The 12,034-nt window shown below is 55.7% G+C and overlaps 1 protein-coding gene across 1 annotated transcript in view; it reads left to right on the top strand.

The window, feature by feature from the left end:
• The first annotated feature begins 4,365 nt into the window (after window positions 1-4,365).
• Window positions 4,366-12,034, top strand: part of DTX1 (deltex E3 ubiquitin ligase 1) — a 34,457-nt gene continuing 26,788 nt past the window's right edge. Inside the window, exon 1 of the mRNA XM_028116527.2 lies at window positions 4,366-4,992. Within this exon, the coding sequence (XP_027972328.1) occupies window positions 4,734-4,992 (259 nt within the window). The 5' untranslated portion in view covers window positions 4,366-4,733. The remainder of the gene's footprint in view (window positions 4,993-12,034) is intronic.

Below are 12,034 nucleotides of genomic sequence, written 5' to 3'. Positions count from 1 at the left end.
CATCAGAGTTTCTGAGGATGGAGCTTCGCTTTCTGTAACCCTCCATGGCCCTTCAGATAAAAATCCCCCAACCATGCCGGGACTTACAAGGCCCCACACAGTGACCCTGCCACTTCATCTTACCCCCCTGCTCACCCCTGTTGCTCTAAAAAACACATTGCAACCCAGCCACACCCCTGAGACTTTGCACCTTCGCATCCCCTCCACTCCCCCTCCCACCCCCCTTAACCCCATTAAGACTGAATCCTTCAGGGAGTAGCTAAAATGCCATGTCCTCTGAGAAGCCCTCCCTGGCTCCTGAGACCTGGGAGGACCCCTGTTAGAGAGCCTCATGATACAAGGCTCTTGTAAACTCTTAGGATCACACTTGGCATGATACTTCGATTCCTATCTCACCCTCGCCCTAGACTCTGAGACGCAAGAGAGCAGGGACTTATTCTGTTCTGGTTATGGCTGTGCCTCAGTACATAGCCCAGGGCCTGGCACAGAGGCAGGGGCAAATATTTTTGGATCGATGGATGGAAGGATAGGTGGATAGAGGAGAGAAAGAAGGAAGAAAGGGAGGGAGGGAACGAGGGGAGAATACTTAAATGGATGGCTGTATAAATGACGGAGGGGTAGAGGGGTGGGTGAATGAATGGTGCCCCTGGACGGCCTGGCTGAGGCTCTCAAGAGCACCAATGATGCTAAGCAAAAAGACAAACTACAAGTGCCTTTCCGTGATGCTCCAGAGTCATCATCTGGTTCCTAATTGTGATGGTGAGGCGTGGTTACGTAGGAGAATTTGAAGTCCTTGTGATACAGAACGAGGACATCGCTATGAGCCTCACATGCAGGTTAACTAAGTGTGATCAGCCTGAAATGTGATGTGTGACTCAAAGATCCAGAAAAGGGGCAGCATCGTCTCCTCCAGGTCATCGGTTGGATTTCATTGTGCTGACAATCTCAGCTAGTAACGTAAGCACAAGGAAGCAAGACGAAAACACACAGAAGAGAAAATCCAGGGATTCTTTTTCTAGGGATGTAATGCATACGCAGAGATTTTTTTCTTTTTTACAAAGAGTTTGTGATTGATTGATTTTGTTCTGTTGGCTTCTCCACTGGTGTCTGAGCCATCTCCCCAGTGGATGGTGGGCTCCTTAAAGGCCAAATTCCTTTCCCCTCCTTGAAATCCCTTTCTCCCATGGTTCCCTGGGATCCAGGCTTTTGCACTTTCAGATTTTCCACAGCCCAGTGGAGAGGGGCCACTGCACCAGATCCTCAGCTGGACGCCATTCATTAGTCGCTCAACAAACATAGAGGCAGCATGGTGCTGTGGGAGTTGCAAAAGGGTTTGGGATTCAAACCCGAACTCTGCTACTTACTCCCTGTGGGAACGTGGGCAAATCACTTACCCTCTTTGAGCCTTGGAAGGTTCTTTTTCCCCATCTGTAAAATGAGGACAATATTCCCCACCTTATGTGGCAACTATGAAGAGTAGTGTTATGTAAGTGCCTGGCACATAACAGGTACTCAAGAAATGATAACCACACCACACAAGACGAATAAGACACAGTCCCTCATCTCATGGATGCTTCACTCTAGCAGGGACAGCACTGAAGTGGCCAATTGTGATGCAGGCTGTCACATCAAGGTATGGGCAGAGGAACAGAGAGGAAGATGGGAATGAGTTCATGGAAAGCTTCCTGGAAGAAGTGGCATTCAGTCAGACCTTAAATAGCATTATACAGTCCAGAGTCATGGGTTCTTCTTTCTAACTGCTAAATTTCCGTGTGACCTTGAATCAGTCATTTCCCCACCCTGGGGTCCCCAGATCCCCTTCTGTAACATAAGGTTCATAAGCATTAGCTCTGAATCTTTTTGAGTCACAGGCTCTTTTGAGAACAATCTCTGAAAGCCAGAGCCCTTCTTCTCGGAAAAATGCACACACATAAGTTTGTCTGTCATGGGGGAAGGGGCCCTCATCGACCCTGTAAAGTCACCCTAGACTGAATCCCAGAGTTCAGTTGGATCGGTACCACTCCAGAGCTGGCCCCGTCCTCACACAGAGCCTCTTTCTTTAGTCTGTGGTCAGCACGAGCCAGTAGAATCACTGACTCAATCTGAGAAAGCCCATCAGGCACTGGGCTGCAGGACAGAACAGGGGCCTGGGGAGGGGAGGTCACTCCAGCTGGCTGGGGAACCGGAGTCTGGTTCTGGGAAAGCGCCCCTGACCAGTCCTCCCCTGACCTCACCTAGTTTATCAGCATCTGCCCTGGGGAGGAAGAGGGAGCGTGGGCTGCTCTGGGCAGGCTCCCAAACAGGCCGCTGACCCCCATCTGTCGCCCGGGCTGGAGTTCCCGGACGCATCCTTCATCTTTCCTAATCTAAACACCCGCAGGCCTCGGGTGGTCCATCCCCCTCCCAGTTAATGTGTGTGCTCAGCTGCATCCAGCCTGTCAGAGGAAGGAGAGCTGGCTGTCCCCTTTAACACTGGAGCTCCTGCCATCACCTGCCTCCCTTTCCATCCAGCCAACCCTCACCCAGCATTTATTAAGCCACCTACTGTTTGCAGGCATCTGTGAATGAGATGGTGGAGGGTCTCACCTTACCTTCCTCCAAAGTCTCTGTCTCCTGGCCTAGCGCCCCTAAACTCCCCTCCGGGGCAAGATGCTGTTGCTATCCGGCTCACCTGGAGCAGGTGGGTGCTTTGGGGAAGTAGGCTCTGAGCTGGCTAATTTCGGGACTGGGAGGAGAATGAGCTCTGGGTTGGTGTCTGGGCATCTGCTGTGTGATCCTGGCAGTTTCTTACCCTCTCTGGGCCTCAGTCTTCCCATGTTTCATGATTCCATTTGGCTCTGAAATGGGCCTTGCTAGTGCCTCCTCCCTCCCCTCTCCCAGAATAGTGGAAGGAGAAGAGAAAGCTACCCTGGAGTGCTCTAAGATCTTCCTTTGGGCAGTCTCTGGATCATAGTCATTCATTCAAGCATTTATTGAGCACCTATTCGGTTCCAGGCCCTGGGACTGGGCAGCTGGAATGTGAAGACGACGAGGATTCAAGCAGGAGACCCATAGACACCTCACTCCAAGCCTGGCTTCCTGCATGGGGTGAGGAGTCCTCCCAGGGTCCCAGATGGGCCTAGCCAAGGATTTGGGGCGCCCCGGGGACTCGCGTGTCAGCGCCGGCGGCGCTTCGGGGCCCGGTCTGTCTCCTCCCCTTCCTCCTTCTCCGCCCCCTCCACCGCCCCTCCCCGGAGCGCCGCCGCGGCCGCCTCCCACCCGCGGGATCCCGGCGTCCAGAGCCGGCGCGTGCGTCCGTCGGTCGGCGGGGCAGTCTGTCCGCGCGCGGAAAGCCCAGCGCCCCGGCGTGCGGCGGCCGCCGGGCCTGGGAGGGAAAGGGCGCGGAGGCGGGACCGCGGCTCCCTCCCACTCCGGGGGGAGCCCAGGAGGCGGCGGTGCTGAAGCGCCAGCGGAGAAGGAGGCAGCACAGCGGAGAAGGCGGTGAGAGCTCGGGGTGCTTAGGGACCCCACCCCCGGCTCCTGCAGGGGACCAGCGCGCGCTGGGGGAGGTCTGGGCTGGGGAAGAGGGGGGCTGGCACCCCCAGGACGGGAGGCAGCGATGATCCAGCTCCCGGCTGCGCCTCCTCGGTGACGCGACCCCCGAGGGGCCCTGGGCCGCGCCTGCAGCGCCGCGCATCCTCGCACATCCCCGCGCATCCCCGCGCATCCCCGCGCACCCTGCATCCCGGCCCGGGCGCGGGCCCCGGGGGAGGGGAGCGCTCGGGGAGCTGAGGAGGGGGCTCCGCAGGCGAGGAGCCTCGGAAACTCGCGCCCCCGGCCCCAGCCCTCCCTTCAGGCCTGCCCCGAGGGAACGCGGGCGGCGACCCCCTTAAGCCCCCCTTGCCGGCCCCCCCATCGGTTCCCCATTGTTCTCAGCCGATCGCTCTCCCGGGAAGGGGGAGGGGGTGCTGCGCTCTCCTCTTAAAGGGCCCTCTCCCCTTGTCTCCCGGCAGGTCGCGAGCACGAGTGGGGTGGGGCGTGCCCACGGGCCCCCGCCCCCCTCGTCCCCCCCGCCCAGCTCCGGAGCCGCAGCCGGGCCGGCGGGCCAGGGGTACGCGACGCACCCTCCCCGGTGCGTTCTTCAGCCACCCAGGCCTACCAGGACGCCGTGTGGAGCAGGAACCGGGGGGAACTGGGACGCCCCCTTCAGCAGGAGCCGTCGGAGGGGCGGACCCGAGACCAGGCGAGGAGCCCCACTGGAGCCAGGCGCAGGGTCTGGGACGCAGTTGGAAGCGCAGAGGGCCGACCGGGCGCCGCAGAGCCAGCAGCAGGCTGGCCCGGCCCTCCTGGGTGACAGGCCCTGCGTGGCCGGCTGGGAAGAAGTGACTGGAGACCAGCAGAGAAGAGACTGGACCTAGAGTAGGGGCGGCTGCCTCACTCCCTTTCTGAGCCGAGGGAGCCAAGGAATTTAGAGCAGCGTTTGCCCATCACAAAAAAGACACTTGCTTTCCAGAGCAGCGCCTTTATCTGAGACAGCGCTGGGGGAAGGGGTCCTTGGAGCCTGGAGCTGCACCTCACACTCCTTTCACTGAGGCCTCGGGGCCTCAGAAAGGACCCCGAGTTAGAAAGGAGGCCGGTTGGCTCTTGCTGCCCCCCTCCCTGGGGAGAGAGGAAGTTCCCTGCCTGCCCCCAGGCCCAGGAGGAGCTGGGCCGGTCCTAGTGGGGTCCTGGCCCCTGAGGCTGCAGCAGCGGCCATGTCAAGGCCAGGCCAGGGTGTGATGATGCCCGGGAGCGGGCTGGGCTTCCCACCGCAGAATGTGGCCCGGGTGGTGGTGTGGGAGTGGCTAAATGAGCACAGCCGCTGGCGACCTTACACGGCCACCGTGTGCCACCACATCGAGAATGTGCTCAAGGAGGACGCCCGCGGTTCCGTGGTCCTGGGGCAGGTGGATGCCCAGCTGGTGCCCTACGTCATCGACCTGCAGTCCATGCACCAGTTTCGCCAGGATACAGGTGAGCAGACTCGCCCCCGCTCCACTCCCCCCAGCACCCCCACCTGTCCGGCCAGGCTGAGGCTGAGACTACACCACCATCACCACCCTTCATGGTGGAATTCTGGAATCCCCACAGCATCCCTCAGGAGGGGAGAACTGCAGGAAGGCTGGTCTGCTGATCCAAAAAAGGGACAGCCTAGCCTAGTCCAGCTGAAGACTTGGGTTCCAGTCCGGCTTCTTGTATTAGTTGTAGGGCCTTGGGCGAGTCATATCACCTCTCTTAGCCTCAGCTTCCTCATCTGTAAAATCTGTGGATCAATGTCTCCCATAGCTGTGTGAGGATTAAATAAAATCGTGCTCACCGAGCTCAGGATCTAGAAAAGCATTAGCACCCAGGAAGAGGGCTTTCCATGCACTTCCTCATTTGATTCTTTCCTAACAGTCACAGGCACTAAGTCTTATTATCATATAATTATTATTATTATTATTATTAGTCCCATTTTACAGATAAAGAAACTGAGTCTCACAGAAACTGAGTGATTTCAACTCAGAGCTGGGATTTAAGCCCAGGCAATTGAATTCCAGAGCCAATGCTCTTGACAGGTTTCCTGCACTGGCTCCAGGTGTTGGTGCCGGGACTGTGTGATGGGGGGAGGGATAGTGGTGGTGGTGACGGTGGGCGTGGGGTGGCAATGGTAGTGTTGACTGTGGAATTGCCGGTGTTGGCTTTGATGGTTGCGTTGGTGGTTGGCTTGGGAGGGGAGATTGTGATGGGGCAGTAATGGTGGAGAGAATGAGGTTGGTGGCTGTGTGATAGGTGAGGATGGTGATAAACATGGTGAGGTCCACGTTCAGCATTCGTGTTCTGGAAACGTGCCATTGCTGTGGAGATCTCTCTGCGTCATTGTTGCTTGGTGGTCTCCGACAAGCGTGGTGGGCAGTGGGGGATGGTGAGTGCCTGCCTCAAGGAAGCTGCCAAAGAATCCTTGGCATGTTCGACCCCAAGGACCAGTGATGGAAGTTTGTGAATCCTTGGTTGACAGAATGCACGTAACAGCCTTGGAGATAGTAGGATGCGTCCCTGCTCTCTAGAGCCGTTCAATACGGGCGCTACCAACCACATGTGGCTATTTAAATTCATGTCGAATAAAATTAAATAAACTTTAAAATTCAGCCCCTCAGTCCCACTAGCCCCATTTCAAGTGCTCAACAGCCACATGTGTCTTATGGCTACCATATTGGACAGCATAGATCCAGAACATTACCATTTTCACAGAAAGTTCTAGTGGACAGCTATGCTCTAGAACATTGCTTGGTGCCTACAGAGTGGTCACCAAGTGTGGAAACACAGATGAATTCATAATACATGGTTTTAGTCCATCTGTTTTCATAACTCCAGGCATTGACTGCAGTCACTGGTGGTGCCAGGCATCCATTCATACTATCATACAATCACTTATTGATCTCACGGTGTGTCAGACCCTGTGCTAAGCACTAGAAAAAAAATGCATGGAGCAAGACAGACAGAGTCCTGAGTAGAGGTTCACTGGAGGACCTACACTGGAGGTCCCAGAGAGCAAGCAAACACATAATTCACAGATAATCAGTTGCAGGTCTGAGAACATGAAATAAATCTGGGGTCGGGGTGGTGATGGAAATCTGAAGAATGAGTGAAGGGAGCAGTGTTCCAGGCAGCAAGAACAGCCAGTGCAAAGGCCCTGTGGTAGGAAGGAGCAGAGTACATTCAAGTCCACTGTGTGTAGAGTGCGGTGAACGAGAAGGTGGTGCAAGACGATGTTGGAGCAGGGCATGGAGAGCCATGAAAAGGGCTTTGAATTTTCTCCAGACAGTAGAGAACATCACCATTGAACCCTCCTGCCCATTCTTCCAGAGAGGTGCTGAGTCCCTGATAGAGAAGTGAGAAATGCTAGGCATCCCCTGCCCCATCCATCTGGTTTATCCCCAAACCCTTCTCTGGTGCAGGGCAGAGGTTGGACATCAGGAGGAGGAGGGTTTTCTCTTTGGCTTGGTGTTCGGCTTTCTGTAGGTTCAGAGCTCTCACTGGGTGTGGAAATTTTCCAGGGTCTGGCTTGGAAGGTGGCCCTTAGAGGCAGGGATAGCCCCCCACCCACCCCAAGGCTGCCAAGATAACCACTCGGTCTTTGATCCCTCTTTTGGGTCCCTTTTCTATCCCCAGCACCCCTACTTGGGCTCCTAGCTCCCCAAACTGCCTCCACTCCCCGCTTTGGCAGTCCCCTTACTCTCAATGGCATCCCTTTTATGGTTCAGCCTCGCTGAATCCCCCAGAAGTTCAGCTTCAGTTACTTCCCTGCACTTCCTCCCCAGAGCTGTTCACCCACACCTGCCCCCTGTTTGCCGGAAAAGGGAAAAAAAAAAAAACACACTTATCCTTCAACAGGCTCCTGGGAGGCTGCCAAGACCCCCCAGTGAGGGAGGAAGGCCTGGAAACCTATGGGGTGGAGGGTGGGGCACCTTGGTTGTGGAAAACTGTTGGAGGGAGGGACTAGATGCCTCCGCACCAGACACGTTATCATGTGCCCCCTGCTTTTCCCAGAAGTAAGACAATGTCAAGAAAGGACATATTGTTCTCACGGGTAATGGTCAAGGAGAGAGCCTCAAGCAGGTGACCTTAGCTCTCCATGCCTCAGTTTCCACATTTATGGAATAAGCAAGAGTATTGCCTTGCTAGCAGGGTTGTTGGGTAATGGAGAAAACCAAGCTTGTTATTTTATCCTACAAACGTTGACTGATCACCCACCATGTGCCTAGCATGTGCTAAACACTACGGATGCACAAGAAATGGGTAGGAAATGCTCAGTCTTGAAAAGACTATTATTCTCTGTCTTTCTCTCTCTCTCTCTGTCTCACACACACACACAAAACAATATAAAGTTAGAAAACCCAAAGCTCTCATATATGTACTGAAATGAACACAGTGTCTATCTAGATTTTCTAATTATAGGGACGCCTGGGTGGCTCAGTCGTTAAGCGTGTGCCTTCAGCTCAGGTCATGATCCCGGGGTCCTGGGATCGAGTCCCGCATCGGGCTCCCTGCTCAGCTGGGAGCCTGCTTCTCCCTCTACCTGCTGCTCTCCCTGCTTGTGTGCTCTCGCTCTCTCTCTCTTGCTCACTCTCTCAAATAAAAAAAAAAATCTAGATTTTCTAATTATAAAATTCTTGATAAGTTCACTGAAGCTGAACCTGAACTTGGTTTGGGAGAAAGTAGCAGTGAGCCCTAGCTTTGCTGGTGCCATAATGCTGGGAGCCGACAGACTTTCTGATAAGGTCAGATAGTAAATAAGAGAGTAAATATCTTAGCCTTTGTGGGCCATACTGTCTCCGTTGTAAGTGCTCATCTCTCCCATTGTAGCATAAAAGCAGCCATAGATGGGAAGCAAATGAACAAATGTGGCCGTGTTCTAATAAAACCCATTGTAGACACTAAAGTTTGAATTTGTAAAATTTTCACAAGTCATGAAATAGTCTTTGTTTTCCAACTATTTAAAAATGTAAAAACCACTCTTAGATCATAAGCTGTGCAAAAGCAGGCCATGGGTAGATTTAGCCCACAGGCTACAGTTCACCAACCCCTGCTCTCTCATGTTCTTAACCTGCCCCTGGGGTAAGAGAGCCAAGGCCCACCGGGCATAGCATATACTGAACTATACACCTCATGGTGGGTACCACGGTGCACACATGTGTGCGTCCACACACGCAACACCAACCCGCTTGGATGCCACTGACACACAAATACCCTATCTATGTGTCTTTTGTGCAACTAGCGGAAGGAAACCCAGGTGTCAGGCTCGGACCACAGGAGAGAGGCCAGGCCCGGTCCCATGGGGGCTTCTGTTTGTTCAGCTGCTGCCTGCTCACCTCTTCCCTGCTGGGCTGTTTTCATCACTCCCCACGGGAGGTGAGGTTCCCTTTGAAGCTCTTCAGGTCCAGAGCCCACGTGCGGGGGAAGGCTGTGACCCTGGGCCACATGATGTTAGATCCCTCACAGTGGTGTCCTAGGCACAGGGCTGGAAGGGAGAGCCAGGGATAGGCGAGGGATAAGGCAGGTGCCCCTTCACAGGCATGTGCTCTGTGATATCATGATTTTCTTCTTGCTGGTTCCCCAAAGCTTCCCTCATCTTCCTTGGTCTTGAGCTGCCCCTACCATGGGCAAATCAAGATTTCACAAATGGGAAACCCAGGTCAATAGGTTTGCCCAGGTGGGTACAGCAACTGGTGGCAGAGGTGGACCCAAGGGTCATGGCGGTCTTGGGGGGAGGGGCTGGCTCCCACTAGCGGTGGGGAAGTAATGTGGGAGCCGCTTTCTGCCTCCCTTGCAAGGCCACAACTTCCCTGAAGGTAATTGTCCCCTACCCTGCCATTGGGGTGGCGGCTTCTGAGGGCCTCACCCAGACCCCGGATTTTCCACCTGGTCCCCACAGCTGGACAGCGATGTGACTTAGCCACTTCCCAGGCAACTCCCAGATTCCTCCCTGGACTCACATGGCTGGGACGAGACGGGCCCCCTTTCTGACTGATGGTGTCTCCCATTCTCTTCTCCCTCTGCAGCTAGGGGCACTGATGGCAGCCTTCTGCCCGTTCTGTAGATGGGACAGCTGAGGCTGGGAGAGGCCAGGCTGGAGACCATCTACAGCTGCTGTCCCCAAGGCTCAAAGCATGGCTGCACCAGCACTCCCAAACCATGGGGCTGGAGAGACAGGGGGTGGCTGTTTTCAGTTGCCCGAGCCTACATCATTCATTCTCCAGGGAGCTTGGGCTCCACTCAGCCCTGGTCACTGCCCTTATGGGAATGTCCAGTCTGGGGACCTGCTTAGGCTGTTGGAAACCAGAGGGGGCCTCCCAGAGAGAGGCCATAACCAGGGAAAGCACCGCCAGAATTTAGACTCCTAGGCAGGCCATTGTTACAGATGGAGAGACTGAGGCCCAGAGAGAGTGAGTGACTTGCCCAAAGTCACACAGCCATTCAGCCCCAAGCTGGAATCCAGGCCTCTCAGACAGGTCTCAGGGATGGAGAACAAGGTGACATTCAATGCTGGGCTGAGAGAGTCCCCTCCCCCTTCTCCCTTGAGAGCTCTGTTAGGGCTTATTGTCAGGGTCTAGTCCAAGGCAGGAATGGCCTGTGCAACACCAGAGACCTCCGGGACGAGCTCCCTAGTTACAGGACCCCTTGGGGCCCCCTCCCAGCCAATCTGTGAGGCTGCCCCTGGGCTTGACAGCAGAGGCAAGAAGGACAATGCGTGTTTGGGCAGGGAGGAGTCCATCCCATGGTGGCAGCAGGTCCAACGAATCCATTCATGGCTGTCTCCCACTACCACCTGTCAGACTACCTCCATTTCCACCAGTACAGACCCACCCTTTTGGCCTCTAGATGCTTTTCTGGCTCCAGGAGCCTCTTCTGGTAATGTAAACTCATCTTCACTTTTATCTGACAGCTCAGTGGTGCCTGCTCAGTAACAGGCGCTGGGCTGGGTCCTGAGGACTCAGAGAGAGGGACAGGGCCCTTGCCAGACTGATTTCAGAGTCTCCTGAAGGCCAAGGCAGACACATAGCATGGGAATAGCAGTTGAACCCTCTGACTCAGATATAGAGCCAAATTCCAGCTTGGTCCTTGGCTGGCTATGTGACCATGGACAAACACCCTAACCTCTGGTAGCCTCTGTTCCCTCCTCGGTAAAGTGGGAATGACAATAGTCCCTACCCAAGAGGGGTGTCATGAGGATTAAATGAGATGATACAGGTAAAAGCAGGAAGAATATTACTTTGCACATAGTTATCACTCATGCTCAAGTAGGGAAAAGATTTAAATACTCCACAGGAGAGGTGCAGGTTGCCTTCAGCCAGGTAATGTGGGCAGTGTGAGCCTGGGGGCTCTGAGAGAGAGGACTTCCTTGAGGACAGGTCCTCCAAGAGTCTGCATGGTCTGAGGAACACTTTCAGGTAGAGGAAGCAGCATCAGCAAGGTGCTGGAGGAGACCTCAGGCCCAGGTGGAAGAGGGAGGCTGTGCGGGAAGAGGGGAGGGGGTAAGGGAAGCCTCTTGGGTCCCACTGGGCACCACAGGGCTGCCAGCTGCTAGCCTTTAGCGGGGGTGGGGGAGAGGGGGGCCCCAGGGGACCCAGAGCCATGCTGCAGGACCAGCCTCGTTAATCACGCGCCCTCGCAAGCCAGAGCTGAAGAAGGCTGGGTGGGGGCTGAAGCAGGCACGTCCTGACAGCCCGTCGGGTTCCCTCCGCCCAGCCAGTGGGCATCGCCCCATTTTCCACACAGCAAAGCTGAGGCTCAGAGGGTGGGGAGCCTGAGCTAAGAAGAGGTGGGTGGGACATTCAGATCCGGGTCTGCCGCACCCACCCTGTGCCAGGCCTGGCAGCTCCAGCACCTTGGACAGCGCTGCCAGCACCCTGCACACGCGTTGGGGTGGGTGGGGGGTTTGGGGGTATCCTGGGTCAGAGCCCCCTCACAGCCAGCTCTTTCCCGCTCCTCCCCTGCCCCCCGCCCCTCCTTCTCCGCGCTGCGTCCTTCCGAGGGAGCTGTGGAGTCTGACCCAGAGGTGAGGGAGGTGATGAGCACTGTGGCGGGGGAGGGAACGGGCGCTGATGGGCGCTATTATCAGTAAGGTGGAGTCTGGGCATGATAAAGGCCGTGGCGTCAGGGACGGTGATGGTGGCTGTCGTGGGGAGGGGACGGGGGACAGTAGGGGTTTCGTGGGGGTGGTGATGGAGGGTGGGAAGAAGATGATAAGGAGTGAAGGAGGAGGCATGGGAGTTCTAATGGGGAGGTGATAGCACACATGACTGGAGGGTAATGAGGAGGGGTCAGGGTAGGGAGGTGATGGGGCAGAAACTGCTCACAGCAACAGTGCCCATTCAGGCCGTGGGCGAGGGGGTCCCTAGTTCCCCTCCCCAGTGTGGAGTTCTCAGGGTGTGGAGGGTGCCCAGGGCCCTCCCTGGCTCCCTTCCCCCAACATCCATGTCTCCTGGGGCCTCCTTCTTTCCACTAACTCCTACATCACACCCCAGGGTAGCCA

The sequence above is a fragment of the Eumetopias jubatus genome, unplaced genomic scaffold (genome assembly GCF_037043125.1).
Source record: "Eumetopias jubatus isolate StellerSeaLion01/CBP00866 unplaced genomic scaffold, mEumJub1_p1.0 scaffold_16, whole genome shotgun sequence".
In the NCBI taxonomy this organism is placed as follows: domain Eukaryota; kingdom Metazoa; phylum Chordata; class Mammalia; order Carnivora; family Otariidae; genus Eumetopias; species Eumetopias jubatus.
The sequence above is the reverse complement of the archived record's forward strand: the minus strand, read 5'-3'. Positions and strand labels throughout refer to the sequence as shown.